General features: G+C 38.8%; 1 protein-coding gene across 1 annotated transcript; it reads right to left on the reverse strand.

Annotated features, from left to right (window-relative positions):
• Positions 1 to 6,840: 6,840 nt before the first annotated feature.
• LOC136823522 (uncharacterized) lies at positions 6,841 to 27,616 on the reverse strand. Its single transcript, XM_067079709.1, has 23 exons — positions 27,570 to 27,616; positions 27,260 to 27,357; positions 26,936 to 27,145; positions 26,456 to 26,662; positions 25,745 to 25,936; positions 24,293 to 24,478; positions 23,870 to 24,160; positions 22,559 to 22,783; positions 22,091 to 22,363; positions 20,858 to 21,067; positions 20,375 to 20,584; positions 20,054 to 20,260; positions 19,325 to 19,534; positions 18,524 to 18,643; positions 17,274 to 17,487; positions 16,037 to 16,233; positions 11,010 to 11,133; positions 10,481 to 10,695; positions 9,768 to 9,899; positions 8,996 to 9,163; positions 8,444 to 8,584; positions 7,799 to 7,930; positions 6,841 to 7,004 (listed from the first exon to the last, which is right to left on the reverse strand). Exons 1-23 carry the CDS (start codon positions 27,614 to 27,616, stop codon positions 6,964 to 6,966), a joined length of 4,050 nt encoding a protein of 1,349 aa, XP_066935810.1. The 3' UTR covers positions 6,841 to 6,963.
• Positions 27,617 to 27,894: the final 278 nt, after the last annotated feature.

Genomic DNA, 27,894 nt, shown 5'->3' on the forward strand with positions numbered 1-27,894 from the left:
GATGCTAGAAATTTCCAACATGTTTGGCCAGGGCCGTTTTCAAGGTATATTTCTAGCCTAAAAAAATTCAGTTTTTTTAACAAAAAAAAAAAAAAAAAAAAATTTTGACGTCAAATAACCGCTTTTTGTGACTATATTTATGAGCTTCTGTAAGTATCTGGAAAAAATGGACGTGTAAACACAGACTTAAGGCGCTATCAAATTGAGTTCTTGGTTAAACCCTGGGTTTTAAGGTTTTTAGTTTGTTGATCCAAAGTTCTCTCGTGATAGAATGGTGTTTTTCAGCTGGCTTTCATTCCTTCGATATTTCTTAGCTGTTCAATGATCGTAAATTTAGCATCTCTATTGAAATTATGTCCTCCTTGTTGAAGTGTTTGCACGCTGGGATGGTGTCTTCTTTCGGATGAAGTGCATTGCTTCTGTGTTGTTCAAACGGACGTTGAAGGTTTTCAGTTTTACCGACGTATTGGATCTTGCAGATTTGACATTCTAGTAGGTAGATGACGTATTTGCTTTTACAGTTGACATTGTGGAATATTTTGAATTGGCGTTTTGTTTGTTGTGACACGAACGTGGAGGTTGTGGTTACTTGACGACGCAAAGGTTTCTGGAATTTGTGAGACATGGGCGACATTTGCCTTCTCTCAGTGTGTGGGATTTTCTAAATACTTTATTATTTTTTATTGTTGTTTGACCTATTAGGTCACGAAGGTTTTTGTTTTTCTATATACGATCTTGGGTTGTTCGTTAAAAGTATCTGCTAGTTCGTCATTTATTAGTATGTCCCAGTGTTATTGATTGCTTCACGTATGTTTGGTAGGTTTTTGTTGAAGGTGGTGATAAAGAGTGTCTGGTTGTTGTCTCGATTGGATTTTTTTGTTTTGATTGGAGAAGATCAGATCTGTCTTACTTGATGCTTTGGTGTACGCATCTGTGAGATGTTGTTGTTGGTATCCTCTTTTAAGAAAAGCGCCGCATTTCACTAGTAGCTTTTTGATAGTCGTCTACGTCTTTGCAGATTCTTTTGAGTCTAAGGGTTTGACCGAAAGGTATGTTCTTCTTTAAATGGTTAGGGTGGTAGGATTGGTTATGGAGATAAGCTGATCTGTCTGTTGGTTTTTTGTATAGTCTTGTGATTAGTTTAGATCCGCTGATGGTAACAATGGTGTCTAGGAAGCTAATTTCCTTCTTTGAATAGTCAGCTGTGAACTTGATTGTTCGTGGAGAGTATTGATTTCTTGGATGAATCTTTTTAGTTCTTCTTGCTGTTCCGGACCATATCATGAAGATATCGTCTATGAATCTTAAGTAAGTTTTTGCACTTTTCGGTTAGAGTGGATAGATGTTTGATTCTTCGAACTGTGACATGAATAGATTAGCATAGGTCGGGGCACATTTTGTGCCCATGGCGCAGCCTTTGATTGTAGGTAGTGGGTTTCATTAAACAGAAGTTGTTGAGGGTGAGAATGAGTCTTAGAAAGGTGAGTATTTTTGTTTTTAACGAGTTTTGTGTTTTATTGGTTGTAAGGATGTTGTTGATGGCATTGATTCCTTCTTCGTTAGGGATGTTTGTATAGAGAGATTTAACGTCCATGGTGACTAGTAGTGGATTTGTGGAAGGGTTGATGGTTTCAATTTTGTTGATGAAATCGGTTGTATCTTTATGTATGAAGACGTCTTGTGACATGATCCTGTAGGTGAAAGTCTACATATTTTGAAATCAGGGCAGTGTGGCAATTGATTGAACTGATTACAGGTCTTCCTGGGTTACCTTCTTTGTGTATTTTAGGTTGCGTGTAGAATTTTGGGGTTTTGGGGTTTGGCGTCTTAAACATTGATCGTTCCTTTTCAGTGAGAAGGTTTGAATCGTGTAGTGAATCTATGGTTCCGTTGATTAGTTTGTTGTGTCGTTCGGTTAGATTTGAATCAAGTTTTCTATAGGAAGTTTGATCTTCTAGTTGGCGGTTGGCTTCTGCAATATAATCTTTTACATCTGTATGACTACAGCTCCACCTTTGTCAGCTTTTGTAATTATGATGTCATCTCTGAGTTGAAGTTCTTTAAGTGCTTCTCGTTCTGCTCGTGTTAGGTTGTATTTTCGTTTGTTATCTGGATCTGAATATGTTGTTAGTTCTTTCTGAAGCGCTTCAGCAAACGTGTTTACTGTATGATGAGATTCTCTAGGAGTCCAATTCGATCTGCTTTTTATGTAGAATTCTTTTTTGTTTGTTGGGGTCGAATCTTCGTTATTTGGTTTACCAAAATGTGCTTTAAGTTTAATTTTGCGTGTGAATCGTTCAATATCGTTTTGTAGCTGATGGGTGTTATATTTTCCTGGTTCTGGGCAGAAATGTATGCTTATTAATAGTGATTCTTATAGATAAACATGCGTTTTTGAGGCAACAAAATTTTTTTGCAAAAATCTGCTTGAGCCATCTTATACCTATGATGGTACCCTACTTTCGTGCAAAAAATCAGAAAAAATTAATGATCCAATTTTTCACAAAGTCCAAAAAACCCGATTTTTAGCCGTTTTTTGGCCCAAATTTACCCAAAAACATTTTTTTTCGAAAATCGGGTTCTGTCACATTCAAGGGTTTATAGTTATGCATCTTTGTGCAAAAAATCATAAAGAATGAAAGAGCCAATCTCGAGAAAAGTTAATACCTAAGTAATTGATAATGTGCTTATAAAAAAATATCGAATTTGGTTAGTTTTTCTATGAAAACACTCAAGGCAATCAAAAATGCATGTCTAAATACACATATGCTTCAAAAGTAAGCCCTCATAAGCAAAAAAAAAACATCTATCTCATAAAAAAATTGAGTAATTTGACTAAGAACATTAATGTATGCTTATTAATAGTAATTCTTATAGATAAACATGCGTTTTTTAAGCCAAATAAATTTTTTTGCAAAAATCTGCTTGAGCCATCTTTTACCTATGGTGGTACCCTACTCTCATGCAAAAAATCAGAAAAAATTAATGATCCAATTTTTCACAAAGTCCAAAAAACCTGTTTTTTAGCCGTTTTTTGGGCCAAATTTGCCCAAAAAATTTTTTTTTCGAAAATCGGGCTCCGTCACATTTTGGGCATTGCCATTTTGCATCATTGTGCAAAAAATCAGAAAAAACTAATGAGCCAATCTCGAGAAAAGCTGGTAACTAACGGACGGACAGACGGACAAAGGTTAATTTATAGGACCTCCACCGGGGTAGGTCCAAAAAGAAGACCATATTATGTAAGATTCAAATCATTCTTTTTAATAATTTTCCTAACTTAATTGGGAAATAGATGATTAACTTTTATATTTGAAAAATATATATTTGAATATAAAAGATGAAGATTTTTAAATTTGTTTGCTAAAATAAGGAATTTAAAATATAAATATTGGGTCCTGAAAATTACACGCGCGATCGTAGCAAGTTTTTGAAAATCTGGCCCGAACATGGTCCGAAACTGCGCGGGCCCGAGCGGGCTACGCGCGGGCCATTTTTAAAAAGTATTAATCAAGAGGCCCGAACATGTTCGGGCCATGCCGTGGGTCGTGTTAATTCTCATCAAAACTTTTGAATAATGGTTACTTGCATCAAAAAAGCGCAAATAATTAAACAACCAATATGCATGATTTGACAATACAAAGATACAAAGTCGTGACAATATTGCCATCCAATAGTGCCACCTGCGGATGGGCCCAACCGCAAAATTTAATCTCGCAAAATTTTATCCCGTTTATCCCATTAAAGTATACATAACAACCTGTTGTAAATGAAAGCTGGTTAAAATACAGTGAGGAACACGGGAGAGTTATACCTGATGAATAAAATTCCAAATGCCAATTCAAATACAAGAGAGTTGATAGCTTGAAGCAAATGGTGCAGCAGCATTCGTCAGCTAAAACATAAACCATTTATGAATTTTTAAAATTTGAAGAGAGCGCGTTGATATTTGGCCTTCATTACACGTCAAAGTAAAAATAATTCCGCATGTGTAGATGGGTCAGTGTATGAGGTCCGGAAAAATTTCCGCGAAACAACCTATCCGGCGTTGAGCGGATCTAATCTAGAGGTTGGGGTGCTTCCTTAGGCTGCTTGCATCAACTAACGGATTCGTGCTCCTTATAGTGCAGTGCTCATTATATACTACCCAAACGGGTCAGTTTTGTAATCAAATGTAATGCAATTTCACCGATAGATTCTAAACTGACTCATTCGGTTAAAACCAACCCGATGGGGTTTTGAAATAACTCAATCAGTTATAAACTAATCCGATGGATTTTTAAAATGACTCAGTCGGTTATAAACCAGTCCAACGGGGTTTTAAAATACCAATCCAATGACTTCAGGTTCTAAAATGATATCAGGTTCTAAACTGACCCGTTTGGGTTTTAAACCTGACTCGTTCGGGTTCCAAACTCAGTCGAGTATCTAAACCGGGTTTTTTTGACATTCATTCCGCGCCCGGGTGGAGGGGGGGATAACTTAGGCAAATAGGCAAAAATGGGTGCTGGGTGTGTGCAGACGGTAAGGGTTGGTTTTTTCACCTTTCAAAGTCTTTTTAAGGGACGCAGAAATCAGAAATTTTAAATTAGCCTCTCTAAAGGAAGTGTTCAACTTCGTTCCCGTTTATCCCAGGCTTTTTTTACGTTACTTATGGACGCCAGAGAATATTCTGAATCTAGCGCCATTAATAGTAAAGCCATAAAAAAGCTGATAATGTGCAGAGAACGAGGTTGGGAAGCAAGTGTTGACTTCAACGAAGATAAATTTGTCCTGTATGTTGCAGTTATCGTCACGATATATTTGCATCATTTCTCAGGCAAGTTACGGCCTGTGCAAAAAATTCGATAAGTCGTGACGGCCGTGACGGCCAGTTGTTCCGCCCCTTTTTATGGGAAAGTTTTTCGTTATTTTTACTCTTCATATTAATACCTTTCCAAAAAGTCCTGGGCCAAAAATTCTGTTTCAGCCATTTTGGGAAATTTAAAGCTAAACACTTTTTGCTGACGTCAGCAAAAGTTTGAAATACTAATATCTCCTGGATTGTTTATTGAAATGAGCCCAAATTTTGTACGAAGGTAGGGTGGATAAATGTCCTTCATTTCCAAAAAAAAAAATTCCAAAAAATTGATGACGTCAGCAAAAATCAGCAATTTTCGTTTTTTCTAACAAAATGCTGACGTCATCAATTTTTTGGAAAATTTTTTTTTGGAAATAAAAGATATTTATAAACTCTACCTTCGTACCAAATTTCAGTTCATTTGAATAAAAATATTCTAGGAGTTATTAGCAATTTAAATTTTTGCTGACGTCAGCAAAAAGTGTTTTTCCTTAATTTTCCCAAAATGGCTGAAACAGAATTTTTGGCCCAGGACTTTTTGGAAAGGTATTAATATGATGAACATAACCCAGTAAAAATTTCTTCCAGAAAAGGGGTGGAACAACTGGCCGTCACGAGTTTTATGATTTGTTGGATTTTTGTGTTGGTTGCCATGGAAATGACGGATATTTTTGACGTAAAAACTTAAAATGCCAATAATTCCTGAAATTTTTAACCAAATGAGCTCAAATTTTGTACATAGGTAGGGTTCATGAATATCTTTTATTTCCAAAAAATAATTTTCCTATAAATTGATGACGTCAGCATTTTTTGAGGAAAAAAGAAAATTGTTGATTTTTGCTGACGTCATCAATTTTTTGAGATATTTTTTTTTTGAAACGAGAGATATTTATAAACCCTACCTTCGTACCAAATTTGAGCTCATTTGGATAAATATTCCAATAGTTATTAGCAGTTTCAATTTTTGCTGACGTCAGCAAAAAGTGTTTTTCCTTAATTTTACCAAAATGGCTGAAACACAATTTTTGGCCCAGGACTTTTTGAAAAGGCATTAATATGACGAGTGAGAAAAACCAAAAAATTTTCCCGAAAAGGGGGTGGAACAACTGGCCGTCACGCATTATTTGATTCGTTAATTTTTGCACAGGCCGTAACTTGCCTGAGTTAAGGATTTCCTCATCTAAAACAAAATTTCTTCCGAACTTTTGTTACAAAATTTCTTCCGAACTTTTGTTGAATCGATTCCTCTTGTTTATTCAAAATTGATGATTTAGTTTTATTGTGTTTATCTCCTGACGTGACGTTTTTGTACTGAAAAGCTTGAACACAACCCTGTTTCACAGACCCGCTTGGACCCCAGGCCCATTGGAAAATTTGGAAAAAATTTGATCCCTGGTGGGAACATACCCTAGAATTTCAGCCCCCCTGTGGGAAATTGACTTTTATTTCATCTCCATTCAAAATTCAGTGTTTAAGAATTGCACTTCAAAACCATCCCTATTGAATTTTTTAACCTTGGAACAATAGAATTTCTATCCCCCATTAGGATTTCAATAGGATTTCTACCCCTAACGCGAGAAAAAATTTCCACCGGCGCTGTGAGCTGGGGTGTTTGAACATGCGCATTGACCATACAAATTCGCGCCTTGTCTTATAATCGAGCCTTCTCACTTTCACTTTCAGCCTCTCACCTCTCGCTTTCGTTTTCAACCTCCCGACTGCAAACTTTTGGAGTATAGAAGATTTAAAATTTTGTCAAGAGTAGCGTTGCCCTTGACCTAAGTCCCGATTTCCCAAAAAACCATGAAAATAGAGAATATTATATTATACATTCTGATATTTCAAATACTTTGATATACACAAGGGCAAGGTTCAGTATTTCACAATTATTGGATTATAATTAATAAAACTAAAGAAAAGAATAAAAAAATTTAAATATAAAAAAATCTAATATTTCAACTGACATTTTCTCAAAGATATCTTCTCACGTCATTCATTAACGTACTGAGAGGGACGATGCTACCTTTGGATGAATGGACAATAAATTGCATGATTAACACGTATTTACAAACATCCCTTAACTTTAAGTCTCATCCTGCTTAAAATTCTTACGCGGAAAAAAATCATTTATGCCACATGTGTTCCAAGAAAGATCGCAGCCAACCTTGAAAGACATAATAATAATTGTATCATTATCTTAACTCAAACTTGTTGTTCAGCATCAGCGGAACAGGTAGGTAAATAAAGCATCCGCTGATAAGAAGCGTTTTCTAATTGTTCAAGAGGGGTCACTTTAGGCTGCACACATCCTCTCTGATAAGTTTTGATATAGGGGATGCGAATCAGGCTCACAAAACCGTTCCGAACTTAGCAAAAAATCTGTTAACCAAAAAAGAGTTGAATGATAGAGAACTTTGATTGACAGTTTGTCGTCTTTTGTTATCTTGAGAGTTTTGTTTGCTAATTCAAATAACTCAAACAATACACATCGAGTTTTTTGAAAAATACAAGTCGCCAAAATTCTGCAAAATACATAGCTATTCGGTAATTTTCTCGGAAGCGATATCAGAGCCTGATTCGCATCCCCTATATCAAAACTAATTTGGGGATGCATGCAGCCTAGGGTGAAGAAAGGTTGAAGTGGACTAATTTCCGTGGGAAATAATTTCCAGTTATAAGTCGTCTACCACGTAAATTAGTCCCTGCAAAGCAATCTTCGCTTACTATTCGTAAAATGAAAGAAGATTTGGCAAAAACCTGGATAATCAAAAACCACTATCTTATCAGATCTTTTCAGGTTATATAGGGCCGAGGTAGGGGTGTATATTTTCAAAAGTTTCACATGATACATATCCCGATCATGATTATGTTTCCAACGAGGACAAAATCGCAAACTAATTCAACATCTTTAAGTTCCAAATTAAATTTTAATAAAACAAGAACTTTATTAGAACTCACCTCTATTTGAGCATCTTTCTCGTTCATGATGAATCATCTTCTTTTTAATTCTCAAATCTTCAGCTGATTGTTTCATGAAAATGAGACGACTGCACAATCGTTCGTAGTTGTCGAACAGTGCACTTTTTGTACCTGTTAAAAGAAAAGTTATACATATATAAAGCAGATAAAGAAAATTTAATTTATCGTAAGCTGGTCTATAATGTCGACAATATTATTTTTCCATAACCCTTCTTTATAGATAGAACCAATTGGAAGGTCAGGATCTGATATTGAAAACCTCACCGGCTGTTAGACAATGAAATATAGCTCCATTGATTGATTCCTACCGTTCTATTCTTCCCTTTCTCCAAAGACGCAGGTGACAGAATTAGAAGAAAGTTGTCGACTTCAAACTAAATTCCTGCGTATATTCAGTTTTTTTTGACACTTACTGATAGCGCTAGATATTCACTGGCGTCTATCATTAACGTGAATAAAACCTGGGATACACGGGAACGAAGCAAGGTCGATAATACACCAACTTACAGTAGTGCTGTCGCTATCGCCAATTTTCACTCCAGATAAATTATTTTATGTTTCCTCAAGGTAGGTCCAGGAAATGGGTAGTCCTTCTACGAATTAGGATGCTACACACACACTCACCTTTATTGACAGCACAGTCAATCGTTTTGCGGACGTTCAATCGAGCTGCTTTAGTGATGTCGATACTCGTTTGTATATTGTTTATGTCAACTAGAATGTCATCTTCTGCTGCCTGTAAAGCTGTTACGTCACACTTGGCTCCTACAAGAATAGATTAAATTATGACGAATCACAACCTCTTTGATACCTAAAAAATAGCCCCTTTATCCCTTGTATTTCGTATTCTCTTTTCAGTGTATTGTAGATTTTATTTCGAATTGAATTTGAAATAAAATCGACAATACACTGCATTGCCTGAAGATGAAATGCCAAAATGAAACAACATGTAGTTAGTACTTTATTTCTCAGTATTTCTCGATATTTCGCTCGAATTTTTTTGAATTTTCTTGAGTATTTTGTGATTGCATTCCAGTCTATTTAAGTAACCATGATCAGACTGCCATTCAAAAGACAACAAACAATTCTATAGTTGGAAGGTTAAGGGATAAAGACGGTGAGAAGTCTCATTCGAGAGGAAGTCACGTTTTTTAAGAAAAAATAGACCTCACTTACTTTTGCACAAAAGTTTGACAGCATTAGAACTCCATTTCCCAACATTCGAAATCGATGCATTCACGAACGAATCATCAACTCCAGTGTAATTGATATTGCTCAATATCGTACTGTTGATTTCTGGGTAATTTCTACAATCACAGTTCTTTTGCACCGAGCATACCTCACCTTTGCATTAAAAAAAGTATAGTTTTTATATTTATTGACCGTTAGCACTAAAAACGGCGAGTATGAATAACAATAGAAACGCTCCCTCCACTAGTAAAACGCCGAGAACCTTGTTAACCACCATTGAATTTTAGATAGAAAGGGAAATAAAATCTCATGCTAAAGATTTTAAGGAAGAATTTCGCTTGTTGTTGACTTTAGTGTTCACAAGTTTTATGCATCTACTCTTTTAAGGGCGGGGAAGTGATTGAAATGTTTTGGACCACAACCAGCAGTTTGGACACGCACAATTAAAAGATGATAAAAGTGCTGATTCAGTCTTCCTTAATAGACCCTTTCATATATTACGTCACGAACATCGCTTGCCTCGTTTTGAAATTATTGTCATGGTGATTAGCTCCCGGCGGGTTTTATTAAAACTACTTCCTATTCATAAAAAATCATTTAATGTCTCAAGAGACATAATCACCATGGTAATAGTTTGATGAGGCAAGTGATGCTCGTGAAGTAATTTATGAAAAGGCCTTTCAGTTAGGATTTTGAAAAATAAAAAACTAGATGTCTCCACTGCAGGAAAAACGGTATAAAGACGCTATTAGCTCACCTGGAGCAGTATCTGGCGGTATCGTCAAAGTTGGATCAGTCCATGGCGTCACTATTGCTTGACCATTGTTGGTTTGCGCCAATATAAACACTTGATATTCTGATCCTTCGTCTAGTGGACTGTTATCAGGAACTGTAATTGAAAAAACAACTTTCACTGAATCGAATATCAAATTAATGTATAAAATTTTGTTTCTGTAACCCCATGCTGTGTTGCTGGATAGCGGATGGACGTGTTTCCACTAGGCTAATAAAAGAACAGTTTTTCACATATTTCTAATTTTGCAAAGTTTTTAGACCCATTTTGAATACGAGCAAAAGACTCCTGCGAATCCTTTTTCCGAAATATTGTTTATCCTTGATATTGCTGCTTTGGACATTAACTATGTTCTTATAATAAGGGTCGTGGCAAACACAGCTTCTCACCCAATAAGAGCAGAGGTCAAAACCGAGTACTTTGTGTCAGAGGGAACATAACATTTATACAGAAAATGAACACTGATTCTTTTGACTGAATTTTAGGCGGAAAAATATCTTTAAATACTTCACTGAGACCGAAATCCGTGTGAGATGGAAGAACTTTGAACACAGTTAGAGATACAAGCAAAACAACCACGGATAATGCTCGACACTGCATAGAAATGATCTATTGTTTTGACTGAAGTATTTATCATGGTTCTTACAGTGAAACAGGAAAAAGTGTTCAAAACTAACCTCCGGTACTGAGAATGTCTCTGCGTCGTCTACTTCGTTGCCGACCTATACCGATTTCAAACGATCTAACGATTGGTCCTGCAGTCACTGCGATACGGGCAACAAGTCGCAAGTCTCTTACACCGCGTGCAAGTTCTTGGCGAGAATAACTGACTGGATTTCTGGTGGCGAATGCACGGCCACGCCTTATCCTCATAACATAAATCTCGATAAATCTAAAAAAGAAAGCGAGTAAGTATTTTCCATCTGGCAGAGTCGGTAGTCAGTCCAGGTCTGTTCCCTTTTCTATTTGTGTTAGACCTAAGAGAATGTTGAGGTGAAACTCCTAACCTACACTCCGATTAACTCAATCTAAAGTAACTCATTGCTGTAAATGGCGGTAACAAAAGAACGAAGGAAAATCTCTTGTCATTAAATACTTTTGTGTTCGAAATAGTAACGCATTGTACACATTTTTGGAAATAAAAACAAGGCTAATATGATCAGCTATTTCATGACGCGATAATCAATACTTTATCCCATAACTTACGTTACTTTGATTATTTGTGATTCAGCCATAGCGACAATAATCGTTGGGAATATAATAAAAATGGAGCGTTGTCTTCGTGGTGGGTTGACAATTGGCTTCTCTTCTGGTGGCAGACTGTTGCCATCTGTTTAAAAAAGAGATTTTATTACTTTTATCATGAACATATAAACGACTGGACATCCATCTCCTTTGTCTTTTTGTAGAAAAGGCTGCTAGCTTCGTTGCCGCCTCGTTAAAAGCATAAAATGATTTTGATGATATACCACTTGGGAGTACCTTGCTAACAACGTCAAAACTTTGACAAAAGTCTCTGTTGTTCTACTCTTCTCAAGTCTTTTATCTATATCATAACAAAGATAACAGAGGCAAAATCGTCGTCAGCTTGTCAAAACTCCGACTAATATTTCTAAATTTTGACTTAAAAGTGTCTAATAATTTTAGAAAGTGTCGCATTCTAATTTCGATATTCTTATGACACAGGCTCTAAATTTTGGCAAGCTATTTTTTTCAAGTCATAAAAAAAATTATTGAAGTGACAAAAGGGATTCAAAAGTATACACGCAGTTGAAATTCTGCATTTTAGAGTTGAAAATGTTGATAAAATATATTACAAACTTGTGAAAAAATTTGAAAATAATTTTTTTGTACATTAGGAGTAATGTTCAAGCTCTATCAATCCTTTTACCTAAATAATTCAAAGAAAAAAAATTATGACGGAATATTGTCGGATTTTTCATACCAATTTTGAAATACAGGCTGCAACGAAGCTCGCTTCAAAGAGACAATAAAAGATAGATGTCCAGTCGTTTATATGTTCATGCTTTTATCAAAATTATGTTCAAACATTCCCCACCCGTTGTTAACCTACAAAACATAATTTGGCGGTCTGTTTTAGGTTCCACCTAAGCAAAGCAAAAATTAAGCAGATAGCTGGCATTACTTTCGGGTCACTTTTCTACCAAATAGCGAGTAGCTCACCAAAAACAGAGATTTTTTATTCCCTATTTTACCTTCTTTTTAAACTTTGATGATTTTCTGAAAAAGAAGCCTTTAATTTTTTTAATTTAATTTAAGATCTAACCCCTGATCAAAGGAAAGAATTCAAAAATCTTGTAATTGAAGCTAAAAGAAAGAATGAAAGCGAAACAGGTGGGATCTGGCGAGTCCGTGGCTCCTCAAAAAACGGATTCCGCCTCAAGAAGGTCAACAACCAACGACAAGATTAATTTCCACCAAAGAATGTAAGAAAAAATACGAAAATAACGAAAGAAATAAAACCCAAAAAAACAAGACACAAGATAATACAATAACTGCGAAGAATATAAAAATCATGTATACCAATGCAGACCAACTAACATCTGAAAAATTGGGAGAATTAAAAATGCAATCACGAAATGTAAAACCACACTTGATTGCAATTTGTGAAGTTAAATCAAAGGTTGGTGCACTGAGAGAACCTCATGAATACGAATTTGAAGAGTATAAGCTGGTGAACCATGAAAATATAACATCAAAAAAAGGACGCGGGATCATTATATTAGCTCACAACTCGATCAAGCATCTAATAGTTGGTTTAAAATTGGCGACAGAATTTGATGAATCATGCATAATCGAAATTCGACTTTGTGGCAGGGATGTGTTAGTTTTTGGATGCCTTTACCGTAGTCCAACAAACAACAATCATTCAGAAGAAAACAACGATAAACTCAACGAGCTGATCAAATCTATTGCTTCCGAGAAGAGATACACTCATAAATGTCTCTTAGGTGATATCCAACCATAAACTGGGATAACTGGACAACCTCACACTCTGAGGAAAGTAAGGAAGAAAAGTTCTTGGACGCTCTCAGAGACGCGTTTTTCTATCAACTTGTTGATGAACCAACGCGATGCAGAGGAACAGACGGACCTTCAACGATAGACTTAATACTTACTCATGAACAAAATCAAGTAAGCGACCTTCAGTACCTGAGCCCACTTGAGAAGAGCGACCATAGCATATTGGTGTTTACGTTTGATTGCTACACTCAACGCAAACCCAATTCGAAAAGATACAGTTATGAAACCGGTGACTACACAAAGATGAAACAATACCTGAATGATGGAGAATGGTCGAAAAATTTGATCAACGAATTGAGAGGAAAATCAGTAACAGATATGTGGACAATCTTTAAAGGAAAAGTTCTTGATCTGAGAAGCCAGTTTATTCCAATAAAATATATTGATAATCAAAGCTGGAAACTCAAGGGAGCTATACCAATCAAAAAAGAGGTCCAGAATGAGATAAAACAAAAACGACAACTTCACAGGCTCTGGTTAAAGTCTAAAGACCCGGAAGAAAAAGCTAGGAACCGTACAAACTACGTAACATCACGGAACAGAGTGAACCGAAAGATAACACAAGCTCGAAGGTCATACGAAAAAGGTATCTGCGACAAGTCGAAAAGTAAACCAAAGATCTTCTGGTCACATGTCCGAAGTAAACTAAAATCTGCAAGTGGGTTTCATCCCTGCTCGAAACACCAAATGACATTTCATCTTTAAGACATGAAGACCATGAAAAAGCAGACATCCTGCAGAAACAATTTTGTAGTGTCTTCACAAAAGAACCCGAAGGAGAACTACCGGAATTCCAGTCCCGCACAGATCGCGTCATCAAAAGAATACCAATAACAAAAGATCTTGTTTACAAATCTATACTGAAACTTGATGACAACAAATCATTTGGTCCAGATGAAATGCATCCAAAAATGTTAAAAGAACTTGTAGATTATATCGCAGAACCCCTTGCACTTTTAATGATCGAATCGTTATCGACGGGAGTCCTACCGGAAGAATGGAAATTAGCATATGTAACTCCAATTTATAAGAGCAAAGGAGCACAAAATTTGGCTGTTAACTACCGACCTGTAAGTTTGACATCGATCGTTTGTAAGCTGATGGAAACAATTCTACGAGCGCACATTACACAGCATCTTGACGACCTGGAACTCCTTTCAAATAAACAATATGGTTTCATTAGCAAACGCTCGACAGTTACCCAACTGCTAACATTCATCGATAGATGCTGTGAAAGTACCTCAGAAGGAAAAGTGGTAGATTGTATCTATTTCGATTTTGCAAAGGCATTTGATACCGTGCCACACCGTCGATTGTGCAAAAAACTAATGGGATATGGATTCAAAGGACCTATACTTGATTGGATAAGAGCATTCCTTAACGGACGTAAACAACAGGTAAAAAAGAATCAGTCAAAATCAACAACAAATGATGTAGTAAGTGGAATACCACAGGGTAGTGTACTTGGGCCGCTACTTTTTGTTCTATATATCAACGATCTTCCTGATAAAATCATCTCATCCATACTACTCTTTGCTGATGATACAAAGATATTTAAAGAAGTTGACTCCATCGATGACTCTCTTATCATACAAAAAGATATTGAGGAGCTGGAGAAATGGTCTAAAGACTGGTTGCTTCAGTTCCATCCAGACAAGTGCCATGTACTTACAATCGGAAAGTTTACAAACATTAAACATGCACATCCATATACTCTAAATGGAAATCAACTGGAACATGTTTTCATAGAGAAAGATCTTGGTGTTGTTATTGATGCAGAGTTGAGTTTCGAGGAACATATCTCTAAGCAAGTCAACAAGGCCAATTCGATGCTTGGAGTTATTAACCGTGGCTTCCAAAACCTTAGCCCGCAGATTTTTCTTACTTTGTACTGTACTTTCGTTCGACCGCATCTTGAATATGCACAATCAGTCTGGTCCCCGAAACTAAGGAAACACGTCAACCTATTGGAAGGAGTGCAGAGACGTGCGACAAGGCTTGTCAAACTTTACAAAAATCTCTCTTATGAGGATAGACTACGAAGCTTACAATTACCAACACTAGAGTTTCGTAGAACTTTTTGTGATATGGTGCAGGTCTATAAGCATCTTCACTTCTACGATAAAGCTACGATTCCAAAGAAAACTACCCATCGACCACGTCCAAATCGACAACACAAAGATGAACTCCAGCTGAACTTTGCAAGTGATGGATTCCGCGGCCCGCAAACAAAGTCGTTCTACTACAGAACCATCCCTACGTGGAATAAATTGCCGTCTGAGGTGGTAGCTGCTGTTTCCATAAAAGGCTTCAAAGAAAAGTTGAAAGAAGCATGGAAAAGCCATCCAAAGAAATTCGTTACACGAAACTTGTAAATTGAGATCGGTTTAGAGGCCCACTGAGTGCCTACAACCTGTAATATTCATTTTAATAATAATAATGTGTTTTGACCCAAATTCGACTTTTCCTTACATGCTACAAAATGCTAAGGGACTATTAAGTGTTAACCATGATAAAAATATGACAAAACGGTGGTGATGATCATCTGAGCCCTCCCCACTGGGGAATGGGTCCTACTCCTTACGAAGTAGGAATTCCTCCTTGTTCAAGTTGGAACGCTTAGCGATGTCCAAAAAAGAGGTTTCCGGAGAAAAAAGAGGTGGAAATCTTTCAATCAATCCACTTAATGATTTAAAACACACAAATATTTTGACGGGACAGGTGTCACAAAAATCGCAAGCATTTTGTAGCCACTACACTGTTGTACTTTTGCCTCGAAAGTTTAGAGTGACGTCAAAAAGAAAAGGAATGAAATTTCAGTCGGATTATATTCACTGACCTTTATATATCCCTGGATCAAGTTTCTCAATCCCAGCCAAGCGAAATCTTTGATCGGAGTTTTTTCAAAAGTGGTACCCTAATGGCGGCACTACTCGATAGCGGTGTAAATGCATCGAGAGCGCTAGGTCTACTTTTCCTCGAATTCTTTTGATGATGTAGCGGCGTTAGACGTTAATTTTTAACATTGCAATGGCTTCTCCTCGGGTACCAATTCCAAAAAAAACTCCAATCAAAGATGGCAGATATTGCTTGGTCCAGGGTTATATAGAGGTCAGTGGTTATATTTTCTTTCCTACAAAGAGTGCCTTTTTGCTGGCACGACCATACTAGAGTGGAATGTAAGTTACCTGGTCCTGAAGATCCTGTTTTTGGATTCGGTTTGCACGACAGCCCATCGACATTCGAATCTCCTTTAAACACGATCAGTATTCTTGTGATTTTGAGGTTTGCATTGTTTGGATCTATGGATACATCAGATGCGATACCAATACGATTGAATCGAGGACATATGATATTATTGAATTCCGATCCATTCTTCGATTCCCTGGAAAATAAAGAAATATAAATAATGAACAAAAATCATAAATAAAGTAATAGGGTAATATTTTACAGATATTCAATGCAATTCACCAATTCATAGAATCCTTCGTTTCGAGCGTCAAATCCCTGTTAAGTTATCGGGGAAAACTTCGTCGGGGAAAAGTGACGAAATTTCGGCCAAGTGACGAATATTTTTCCCCGACGAAAATTTTCCCCGGCCTTAATGCGTTTACCAAAACCAGCAAGTAACGAATATTTTCCCCGACGATGTTTTCCCTGATAAAGTAAGACCTAAATATGGAGCTGTCTATTGTCAGGAATAAACCATTCAAAAATATGATGCAATTTTTCGGATAACATTAACACTCTGTAAATTGAACAATCAACTTTTCAATGACTGTTTCTCAAATAAGATAAGACATCAAATCTTACTGTATGAAACCGTTTTTGATCTTGCAAAAGCAATGGAAAATATTCACTTGAGCCATCAAAAATGTAGATTATTCCTTTTAATTCCTAGTTGACCAACATTTTAACAATTAAACTTTAATTTTGTAAAATTATTTTTTCGGCACTGGGTCATTGTGGAAACTTCTGAACTAACTAGTGCGTGTTTTGATGATTCGTTGAATACTGTAATGCTTTCGTAAGCTCAGTATATCTCGCATAGCACATAGAAAACAGTAGCGTAGACAGGAGGAGCGCAAAATTTGTGTAGAAGAGCAGATTTTTATGACACTGAAATTATCTATTCATAATGTAAAAATATAATTACTGTGTCATAAAAATCTGCTCTCCTACACAAATTTTGCGCGTATTTGTAAGCATGTTAGTCGTTATTAAACGCAATACACAAAGAGAAATGAATACGCAAGGGTGGTAAATCACATTCGGTCGGGGTTATGGATGGTGAAATTTGTCGTTCTTGTTGAAATTTGTCGTTCTTTTTTATGTTGCGAAATAGGCACTTTCTCCCCCTCGTAGAGTAGTATTACAGATTGTAATTTGAATAATGTGCCTATATCTTGAAAAATAAAGCCTTACCAAGAAGCAACGACTTGTTCACACGTGATTGATTCTGCTTCTTTTGGAGATGACGTAACATAATAATTTTCATCGTCTTCAACGCTGTCTGCTCCATTTCGAATAATGTTTTGAAATCTAGATGACGCAAATTGATCAAGGGAAGGATCGTAGGACAGTTCTTCAGTATCCTTGTATGGGACACGTCTGGTACTGACAGCACTTGGGCATTCATCTAAAGAAAAAATAATCACTATTTACAGGATCTTAGCATTTAACGGCCTTGAAATTAGCAGAAATTTTTAAGCACTTCAAAGAACAACACGATTGGTTTAAATTAACACAATGTCATATAAATTCGTGTTAATTACAATGTCTACTTATTTTTGTTTAAAAAAGAAGCTCCCAAATTGGTCAATTAATAAATTGACATGAGGGGCTGTTCAAAAAAATTATGATTTAGTGAAAGTCTACCCAAGAATGACTTCTTGTCCAAAGTGAATGTTTGATTGAAATCGAAATTTACGAAAATTGACCAAGCTAAAAAACCTCTAGAAAGGTAAGAACCTATATCTCTAAATGGAACTATAGACCTAAAGCAAAACTTATGAAAAATAATGTTTTATACATTTCAAAATTCGTGTTCTATTCTTTGAATGGAAGCACTTTCAATAAAATAATAAACACGTCAAGTATTTCGACTACCTGGTCATTCTATCCTTTATCTAAATTGAGATACTTTTGTGAATTGTTCCTGTCAAATAAGATGGACATAAAAGGAAACACATTTCATGGTGGGACCCCAAAATCGAATCTAAAAGCATTGAAAATATTTAATTCACATAGTCCAGACAACTTTTTCTTAAGAGGGGACCTGGGGAGATGACACTTTCCGAAAAAATGAAAAGGGGGATCCGAAAGTTTCATGAAAAAAGGGGGCATTTAACCCCTTATAGCGGTTATAGTTTGAGAAGAGGGGGGTGGGGTTACAAATATTCTGTAAATTATTTTCAAGCACTGTTATGAAAGGAAGTTTTCTGTTTAAGTAGTCTGAGTCAAAAAGAAGAAAGAAGTTTAATATTTCGCTTTCTCTCTCTAAAGATAGTTCACATACATTTATTAGCTATTTTTGTCCAAAATCATTGTGGAGAGACATTTTAAAGGTTGGGGGCAGCGATAGAGAGAAGGAAGGTCATTTAAGAAGGGGGACGAGACCCCTTTCATAACTATGATTCAGAGAAAAGTACAAAAATGCAAGAATCACATAATACCTTTTAATGATAAAGTTCTTGATATCAACAAAGGATCAGTAGTGCTGGTTGTTGAAACACTTGTCTCAGTTGTCGTAGTGATCAATGTGCTTGTAGAAGCAGCATCAGTTGTTATTTGAGCTTCAGTGGTAGTTGGTGCATTTGATGTTGTACTTGGTTGAGCAGTAGTGCTTGTAGAAGCAGCATCAGTTGTAGTTTGAGCTTCAGTGGTAGTTGGTGCACTTGATGTTGTACTTGGTTGAGCAGTAGTGCTTGTAGAAGCAGCATCAGTTGTTGTTTGAGCTTCAGTGGTATACGGTGCACTTGATGTTGTACTTGGTTGAGCAGTAGTGCTTGTAGAAGCAGCATCAGTTGTTGTTTGAGCTTCAGTGGTATTTGGTGCACTTGATGTTGTACTTGGTTGAGCAGTAGTGCTTGTAGAAAAAGCATCAGTTGTTGTTTGAGCTTCAGTTGTAGTTGGTGCACTTGATGTTGTACTTGGTTGAGCAGTAGTGCTTGTAGAAAAAGCATCAGGTGTTGTTTGAGCTTCAGTGGTATACGGTGCACTTGATGTTGTACTTGGTTGAGCAGTAGTGCTTGTAGAAAAAGCATCAGTTGTTGTTTGAGCTTCAGTTGTAGTTGGTGCACTTGATGTTGTCCTTGGTTGAGCAGTAGTGCTTGTAGAAGCAGCGTCAGTTGTTGTTTGAGCTTCGGTTGTAGTTGGTGCACTTGATGTTGTACTTGGTTGAGCAGTAGTGCTTGTAGAAGCAGCATCAGTTGTTGTTTGAGTTTCAGTTGTAGTTGGTGCACTTGATGTTGTACTTGGTTGAGCAGTAGTGCTTGTAGAAGCAGAATCAGTTGTTGTTAGAGCTTCAGTGGTAGTTGGTGCACTTGATGTTGTCCTTGGTTGAGCAGTAGGACTTGTAGAAGCAGCATCAGTTGTTGTTAGAGCTTCAGTGGTAGTTGGTACACTTGACGTTGTACTTGATTGAGCAGTAGTGCTTGTAGAAGCAGCATCAGTTGTTGTTTGAGCTTCAGTGGTAGTTGGTGCACTTGATGTTGTACTTGGTTGAGCAGTAGTGCTTGTAGAAGCAGCATCAGTTGTTGTTTGAGCTTCAGTGGTAGTTGGTGCACTTGATGTTGTACTTGGTTGAGTAGTAGTGCTTGTAGAAGCAGCATCAGTTGTTGTTTGAGCTTCGGTTGTAGTTGGTGCACTTGATGTTGTACTTGGTTGAGAAGTAGTACTTGTAGAAGCAGCATCAGTTGTTGTTTGAGCTTCAGTGGTAGTTGATGCAATTGATGTTGTACTTGGTTGAGCAGTAGTGCTTGTAGAAGCAGCATCAGTTGTTGTTCGAGCTTCAGTGGTAGTTGGTGCACTTGATGTTGTACTTGGTTGAGCAGTAGTGCTTGTAGAAGCAGCGTCAGTTGTTGTTTGAGCTTCAGTGGTAGTTGGTGCACTCGATGTTGTACTTGGTTGAGCAGTAGTGCTTGTAGAAGCAGCAACAGTTGTTGTTTGAGCTCCGGTTGTAGTTGGTGCACTTGATGTTGTACTTGTTTGAGCAGTAGTGCTTGTAGAAGCAGCATCAGTCGTTGTTTCAGCTTCAGTTGTAATTGGTGCACTTGATGTTGTACTTGGTTGAGCAGTAGTGCTTGTAGAAGCAGAATCAGTTGAAGTTTGAGCTTTAGTTGTAGTTGGTGCACTTGATGTTGTACTTGGTTGAGCAATAGTGCTTGTAGAAGCAGCATCAGTTGTTTGAGCTTCAGTGGTAGTTGGTGCACTTGATGTTGTATTTGGTTGAGCAGTAGTGCTTGTAGAAGCAGATTGAGTTGTTGTTTGAGCTTCAGTGGTAGTTGGTGAACTCGATGTCGTACTTGGTTCAGCACTAGTGCTTGTAGAAGCAGTATCTGTTGTTGTTTGAGCTTCAGCGGTTATTGGTGATCTTGATGTTGTACTTGGTTGAGCAGTAGTGCTTGTAGAAGCAGATTCAGTTGTTGCTTGAGCTACAATAGTAGTTGGTACACTTGATGTTGTACTTGGTTGAGCAGTAGTGATTGTAGAAGCAGCATCAGTCGTTGTTTGAGCTTCAGTGGTAGTTGGTGCACTTGATTTTGTACTTGGTTGAGCAGTTGTTCTTGTAAAAGCAGCATCAGTTGTTGTTTGAGCTTCAGTGGTAGTTGGTGCACTTGATGTTGTACTTGGTTGAGCAATAGTGCTTGTAGAAGCAGCATCAGTTGTTTGAGCTTCAGTGGTAGTTGGTGCACTTGATGTTGTATTTGGTTGAGCAGTAGTGCTTGTAGAAGCAGATTGAGTTGTTGTTTGAGCTTCAGTGGTAGTTGGTGAACTCGATGTCGTACTTGGTTCAGCACTAGTGCTTGTAGAAGCAGTATCTGTTGTTGTTTGAGCTTCAGCGGTTATTGGTGATCTTGATGTTGTACTTGGTTGAGCAGTAGTGCTTGTAGAAGCAGATTCAGTTGTTGCTTGAGCTACAATAGTAGTTGGTACACTTGATGTTGTACTTGGTTGAGCAGTAGTGATTGTAGAAGCAGCATCAGTCGTTGTTTGAGCTTCAGTGGTAGTTGGTGCACTTGATGTTGTACTTGGTTGAGCAGTAGTGCTTGTAGAAGCAGCATCAGTTGTTGTTCGAGCTTCAGTGGTAGTTGGTGCACTTGATGTTGTACTTGGTTGAGCAGTAGTGCTTGTAAAAGCAGATTCAGTTGTTGTTTGAGCTTCAGTGGTAGTTGGTACACTTGATGTTGTACTTGATTGAGCAGTAGTGCTTGTAGAAGCAGCATCAGTTGTTGTTTGAGCTTCAGTGGTAGTTGATGCACTTGATGTTGTACTTGGTTGAGCAGTAGTGCTTGTAGAAGCAGCATCAGTTGTTGTTCGAGCTTCAGTGGTAGTTGGTGCACTTGATGTTGTACTTGGTTGAGCAGTAGTGCTTGTAGAAGTAGCATCAGTTGTTGTTTGAGCTTCAGTGGTAGTTGGTGCACTTGATGTTGTACTTGGTTGAGCAGTAGTACTTGTAGAAGCAGCATCAGTTGTTGTTTGAGCTTCAGTGGTAGTTGATGCCCTTGATGTTGTACTTGGTTGAGCAGTAGTGCTTGTAGAAGCAGCATCAGTTGTTGTTCGAGCTTCAGTGGTAGTTGATGCACTTGATGTTGTACTTGGTTGAGTAGTAGTGCTTGTAGAAGCAGCATCAGTTGTTGTTTGAGCTTGAGTGGTAGTTGGTGCACTTGATGTTGTACTTGGTTGAGCAGTAGTGCTTGTAGAAGCAGCATCAGTTGTTGTTTGAGCTTGAGTGGTAGTTGGTGCACTTGATGTTGTACTTGGTTGAGCAGTAGTGCTTGTAGAAGCAGCATCGGTTGTTGTTTGAGCTTCGGTTGTAGTTGGTCCACTTGATGTTGTACTTGGTTGAGCACTAGTGCTTGTAGAAGCAGCATCGGTTGTTGTTTGAGCTTCGGTTATAGTTGGTGCACTTGATGTTGTACTCAGTTGAGCAGTAGTGCTTGTAGAAGCAGCATCAGTAGTTGTTTGAGCTTCGGTTGTAGTTGGTCCACTTGATGTTGTACTTTGTTGAGCAGTAGTGCTTGTAGAAGCAGCATCGGTTGTTGTTTGAGCTTGAGCGGTAGTTGGTGCACTTGATGTCGTACTTGGCTGAGCAGTAGTGCTTGTAGAAGCAGTGTCAGTTGTTGTTTGAGCTTCAGTAGTAGTTGGTGCATTTGATGCCGTACTCAGTTGAGCAGTAGTGCTTGTAGAAGCAGCGTCAGTTGTTGTTTGAGCTTCAGTGGTAGTTGGTACACTTGATGTTGTACTTGATTGAGCAGTAGAGCTTGTAGAAGCAGCATCAGTTGTTGTTTGAGCTTCAGTGGTAGTTGATGCACTTGATGTTGTACTTGGTTGAGCAGTAGTGCTTGTAGAAGCAGCATCAGTTGTTGTTCGAGCTTCAGTGGTAGTTGGTGCACTTGATGTTGTACTTGGTTGAGCAGTAGTGCTTGTAGAAGTAGCATCAGTTGTTGTTTGAGCTTCAGTGGTAGTTGATGCACTTGATGTTGTACTTGGTTGAGTAGTAGTACTTGTAGAAGCAGCATCAGTTGTTTGAGCTTCGGTTGTAGTTGGTGCACTTGATGTTGTACTTGATTGAGCAGTAGTACTTGGTTGAGCAGTAGTGCTTGTAGAAGCAGATTCAGTTGTTGCTTGAGCTACAATAGTAGTTGGTACACTTGATGTTGTACTTGGTTGAGCAGTAGTGATTGTAGAAGCAGCATCAGTCGTTGTTTGAGCTTCAGTGGTAGTTGGTGCACTTGATGTTGTACTTGGTTGAGCAGTAGTGCTTGTAGAAGCAGCATCAGTTGTTGTTCGAGCTTCAGTGGTAGTTGGTGCACTTGATGTTGTACTTGGTTGAGCAGTAGTGCTTGTAAAAGCAGATTCAGTTGTTGTTTGAGCTTCAGTGGTAGTTGGTGCACTTGATGTTGTACTTGATTGAGCAGTAGTGCTTGTAGAAGCAGCATCAGTTGTTGTTTGAGCTTCAGTGGTAGTTGATGCACTTGATGTTGTACTTGGTTGAGCAGTAGTGCTTGTAGAAGCAGCATCAGTTGTTGTTCGAGCTTCAGTGGTAGTTGGTGCACTTGATGTTGTACTTGGTTGAGCAGTAGTGCTTGTAGAAGTAGCATCAGTTGTTGTTTGAGCTTCAGTGGTAGTTGGTGCACTTGATGTTGTACTTGGTTGAGCAGTAGTACTTGTAGAAGCAGCATCAGTTGTTGTTTGAGCTTCAGTGGTAGTTGATGCCCTTGATGTTGTACTTGGTTGAGCAGTAGTGCTTGTAGAAGCAGCATCAGTTGTTGTTCGAGCTTCAGTGGTAGTTGATGCACTTGATGTTGTACTTGGTTGAGTAGTAGTGCTTGTAGAAGCAGCATCAGTTGTTGTTTGAGCTTGAGTGGTAGTTGGTGCACTTGATGTTGTACTTGGTTGAGCAGTAGTGCTTGTAGAAGCAGCATCAGTTGTTGTTTGAGCTTGAGTGGTAGTTGGTGCACTTGATGTTGTACTTGGTTGAGCAGTAGTGCTTGTAGAAGCAGCATCGGTTGTTGTTTGAGCTTCGGTTGTAGTTGGTGCACTTGATGTTGTACTTGGTTGAGCACTAGTGCTTGTAGAAGCAGCATCGGTTGTTGTTTGAGCTTCGGTTATAGTTGGTGCACTTGATGTTGTACTCAGTTGAGCAGTAGTGCTTGTAGAAGCAGCATCAGTAGTTGTTTGAGCTTCGGTTGTAGTTGGTCCACTTGATGTTGTACTTTGTTGAGCAGTAGTGCTTGTAGAAGCAGCATCGGTTGTTGTTTGAGCTTGAGCGGTAGTTGGTGCACTTGATGTCGTACTTGGCTGAGCAGTAGTGCTTGTAGAAGCAGTGTCAGTTGTTGTTTGAGCTTCAGTAGTAGTTGGTGCATTTGATGCCGTACTCAGTTGAGCAGTAGTGCTTGTAGAAGCAGCGTCAGTTGTTGTTTGAGCTTCAGTGGTAGTTGGTACACTTGATGTTGTACTTGATTGAGCAGTAGTGCTTGTAGAAGCAGCATCGGTTGTTGTTTGAGCTTGAGCGGTAGTTGATGCACTTGATGTTGTACTTGGTTGAGCAGTAGTGCTTGTAGAAGCAGCATCAGTTGTTGTTCGAGCTTCAGTGGTAGTTGGTGCACTTGATGTTGTACTTGGTTGAGCAGTAGTGCTTGTAGAAGTAGCATCAGTTGTTGTTTGAGCTTCAGTGGTAGTTGATGCACTTGATGTTGTACTTGGTTGAGTAGTAGTACTTGTAGAAGCAGCATCAGTTGTTTGAGCTTCGGTTGTAGTTGGTGCACTTGATGTTGTACTTGATTGAGCAGTAGTACTTGTAGAAGCAGCATCAGTTGTTTGAGCTTCGGTTGTAGTTGATGCACTTGATGTTGTACTTGATTGAGTAGTAGTACTTGTAGAAGCAGCATCAGTTGTTGTTTGAGCTTCAGTGGTAGTTGATGCCCTTGATGTTGTACTTGTTTGAGCAGTAGTGCTTGTAGAAGCAGCGTCAGTTGTTGTTTGAGCTTCAGTGGTAGTTGGTACACTTGATGTTGTACTTGGTTGAGCAGTAGTGCTTGTAGAAGCAGCATCAGTTGTTGTTTGAGCTTGAGTGGTAGTTGGTGCACTTGATGTTGTACTTGGTTGAGCAGTAGTGCTTGTAGAAGCAGAATCAGTTGTTGTTTGAGCTTCGGTTGTAGTTGGTGCACTTGATGTTGTACTTGGTTGAGCAGTAGTGCTTGTAGAAGCAGCATCAGTTGTTGTTTGAGCTTGAGTGGTAGTTGGTGCACTTGATGTTGTACTCAGTTGAGCAGTAGTGTTTGTAGAAGCAGCGTCAGTTGTTGTTCGAGCTTCAGTGGTAGTTGGTGCACTTGATGTTGTACTCAGTTGAGCAGTAGTGCTTGTAGAAGCAGCGTCAGTTGTTGTTTGAGCTTCAGTGGTAGTTGGTGCACTTGATGTTGTACTTGGTTGAGCTGTAGTGCTTGTAGAAGCAGCATCAGTCGTTGTTTGAGCTTCAGTTGTAGTTGGTGCACTTGATGTTGTACTTGGTTGAGCAGTAGTGCTTGTAGAAGCAGAATCAGTTGTTGTTTGAGCTTCGGTTGTAGTTGGTGCACTTGATGTTGTACTTGGTTGAGCAGTAGTGCTTGTAGAAGCAGCATCGGTTGTTGTTTGAGCTTCGGTTGTAGTTGGTCCACTTGATGTTGTACTTGGTTGAGCAGTAGTGCTTGTAGAAGCAGCATCGGTTGTTGTTTGAGCTTCGGTTGTAGTTGGTGCACTTGATGTTGTACTCAGTTGAGCAGTAGTGCTTGTAGAAGCAGCATCAGTTGTTGTTTGAGCTTCAGTGGTAGTTGGTGCACTTGATGTTGTACTTGGTTGAGCAGTAGTGCTTGTAGAAGCAGCGTCAGTTGTTGTTTGAGCTTCAGTGGTAGTTGGTGCACTTGATGTTGTACTTGGTTGAGCAGTAGTGCTTGTAGAAGCAGAATCAGTTGTTGTTTGAGCTTCGGTTGTAGTTGGTGCACTTGATGTTGTACTTGTTTGAGCAGTAGTGCTTGTAGAAGCAGCATTAATTGTTGTTTGAGCTTCGGTTGTAGTTGGTGCACTTGATGTTGTACTTGGTTGAGCAGTAGTGCTTGTAGAAGCAGCATCAGTAGTTGTTTGAGCTTCGGTTGTAGTTGGTCCACTTGATGTTGTACTTGGTTGAGCAGTAGTGCTTGTAGAAGCAGCATCGGTTGTTGTTTGAGCTTGAGCGGTAGTTGGTGCACTTGATGTCGTACTTGGCTGAGCAGTAGTGCTTGTAGAAGCAGTGTCAGTTGTTGTTTGAGCTTCAGTGGTAGTAGGTGCATTTGATGCCGTACTCAGTTGAGCAGTAGTGCTTGTAGAAGCAGCGTCAGTTGTTGTTTGAGCTTCAGTGGTAGTTGGTACACTTGATGTTGTACTTGGTTGAGCAGTAGTGCTTGTAGAAGCAGCATCAGTTGTTGTTTGAGCTTCAGTAGTTGCTGGTGCACTTGATGTTGTACTTGGTTGAGCAGTAGTGCTTGTAGAAGCAGCATCAGTTGTTGTTTGAGTTTCAGTTGTAGTTGGTGCACTTGATGTTGTACTTGGTTGAGCAGTAGTGCTTGTAGAAGCAGCATCAGTTGTTGTTTGAGCTTGAGTGGTAGTTGGTGCACTTGATGTTGTACTCAGTTGAGCAGTAGTGTTTGTAGAAGCAGCGTCAGTTGTTGTTCGAGCTTCAGTGGTAGTTGGTGCACTTGATGTTGTACTCAGTTGAGCAGTAGTGCTTGTAGAAGCAGCGTCAGTTGTTGTTTGAGCTTCAGTGGTAGTTGGTGCACTTGATGTTGTACTTGGTTGAGCAGTAGTGCTTGTAGAAGCAGCATCAGTCGTTGTTTGAGCTTCAGTTGTAGTTGGTGCACTTGATGTTGTACTTGGTTGAGCAGTAGTGCTTGTAGAAGCAGAATCAGTTGAAGTTTGAGCTTTAGTTGTAGTTGGTGCACTTGATGTTGTACTTGGTTGAGCAATAGTGCTTGTAGAAGCAGCATCAGTTGTTTGAGCTTCAGTGGTAGTTAGTGCAGTGGATGTTGTACTTGGTTGAGCAGTAGTGCTTGTAGAAGCAGCATCAGTTGTTGTTTGAGCTTCAGTGGTAGTTGGTGCACTTGATTTTGTACTTGGTTGAGCAGTTGTTCTTGTAAAAGCAGCATCAGTTGTTGTTTGAGCTTCAGTGGTAGTTGGTGCACTTGATGTTGTACTTGGTTGAGCAATAGTGCTTGTAGAAGCAGCATCAGTTGTTTGAGCTTCAGTGGTAGTTGGTGCACTTGATGTTGTACTTGGTTGAGCAGTAGTGCTTGTAGAAGCAGCATCAGTTGTTGTTTGAGCTTCAGTGGTAGTTGGTGCACTTGATGTTGTACTTGGTTGAGCAGTAGTGCTTGTAGAAGCAGTATCAGTTGTTGTTTGAGCTTCAGTGGTTAGTTGGTGACTTGATGTTGTACTTGGTTGAGCAGTAGTGCTTGTAGGAGCAGATTCAGTTGTTGCTTGAGCTTCAATGGTAGTTGGTACACTTGATGTTGTACTTGGTTGAGCAGTAGTGCTTGTAGAAGCAGCATCAGTTGTTGTTTGAGCTTCAGTGGTAGTTGGTGCACTTGATGTTGTACTTGGTTGAGCAGTAGTGCTTGTAGAAGCAGCATCAGTTGTTGTTTGAGCTTCAGTGGTAGTTGGTGCACTTGATGTTGTACTTGGTTGAGCAGTAGTGCTTGTAAAAGCAGATTCAGTTGTTGTTTGAGCTTCAGTGGTAGTTGGTGCACTTGATGTTGTACTTGGTTGAGCAGTAGTGCTTGTAGAAGCAGCATCAGTTGTTGTTTGAGCTTCAGTGGTAGTTGATGCACTTGATGTTGTACTTGGTTGAGCAGTAGTGCTTGTAGAAGCAGCATCAGTTGTTGTTTGAGCTTCAGTGGTAGTTGGTGCACTTGATGTTGTACTTGGTTGAGCAGTAGTGCTTGTAGAAGCAGCATCAGTTGTTGTTTGAGCTTCAGTGGTAGTTGGTGCACTTGATGTTGTACTTGGTTGAGCAGTAGTGCTTGTAGAAGCAGCATCAGTTGTTGTTTGAGCTTCAGTGGTAGTTGGTGCACTTGATGTTGTACTTGGTTGAGCAGTAGTGCTTGTAGAAGCAGCATCAGTTGTTGTTTGAGCTTCAGTGGTAGTTGGTGCACTTGATGTTGTACTTGGTTGAGCAGTAGTGCTTGTAGAAGCAGCATCAGTTGTTGTTTGAGCTTGAGTGGTAGTTGGTGCACTTGATGTTGTACTTGGTTGAGCAGTAGTGCTTGTAGAAGCAGCATCAGTTGTTGTTTGAGCTTGAGTGGTAGTTGGTGCA

This window comes from Clytia hemisphaerica, unplaced genomic scaffold, assembly GCF_902728285.1.
Source record: "Clytia hemisphaerica strain Z4C2 unplaced genomic scaffold, Clytia hemisphaerica genome assembly, whole genome shotgun sequence".
NCBI lineage: Eukaryota > Metazoa > Cnidaria > Hydrozoa > Leptothecata > Clytiidae > Clytia > Clytia hemisphaerica.

What these genes read in the sequence shown, in the direction of transcription:
- LOC136823522 (XM_067079709.1), bottom strand. Translation starts at nt 27,616, where the DNA reads ATGCTGCTTCTACAAGCACTACTGCTCAACCAAGTACAACATCAAGT. An exon ending in AACAGGATCTTCAGGACCAG is followed by an intron (nt 11,134 to 16,036) that starts GTAACTTACATT and finishes TTTTTTAAACAG; the next exon opens with ATGGCAACAGTCTGCCACCA. An exon ending in ACCGCCAGATACTGCTCCAG is followed by an intron (nt 9,164 to 9,767) that starts GTGAGCTAATAG and finishes TTTAATGCAAAG; the next exon opens with GTGAGGTATGCTCGGTGCAA.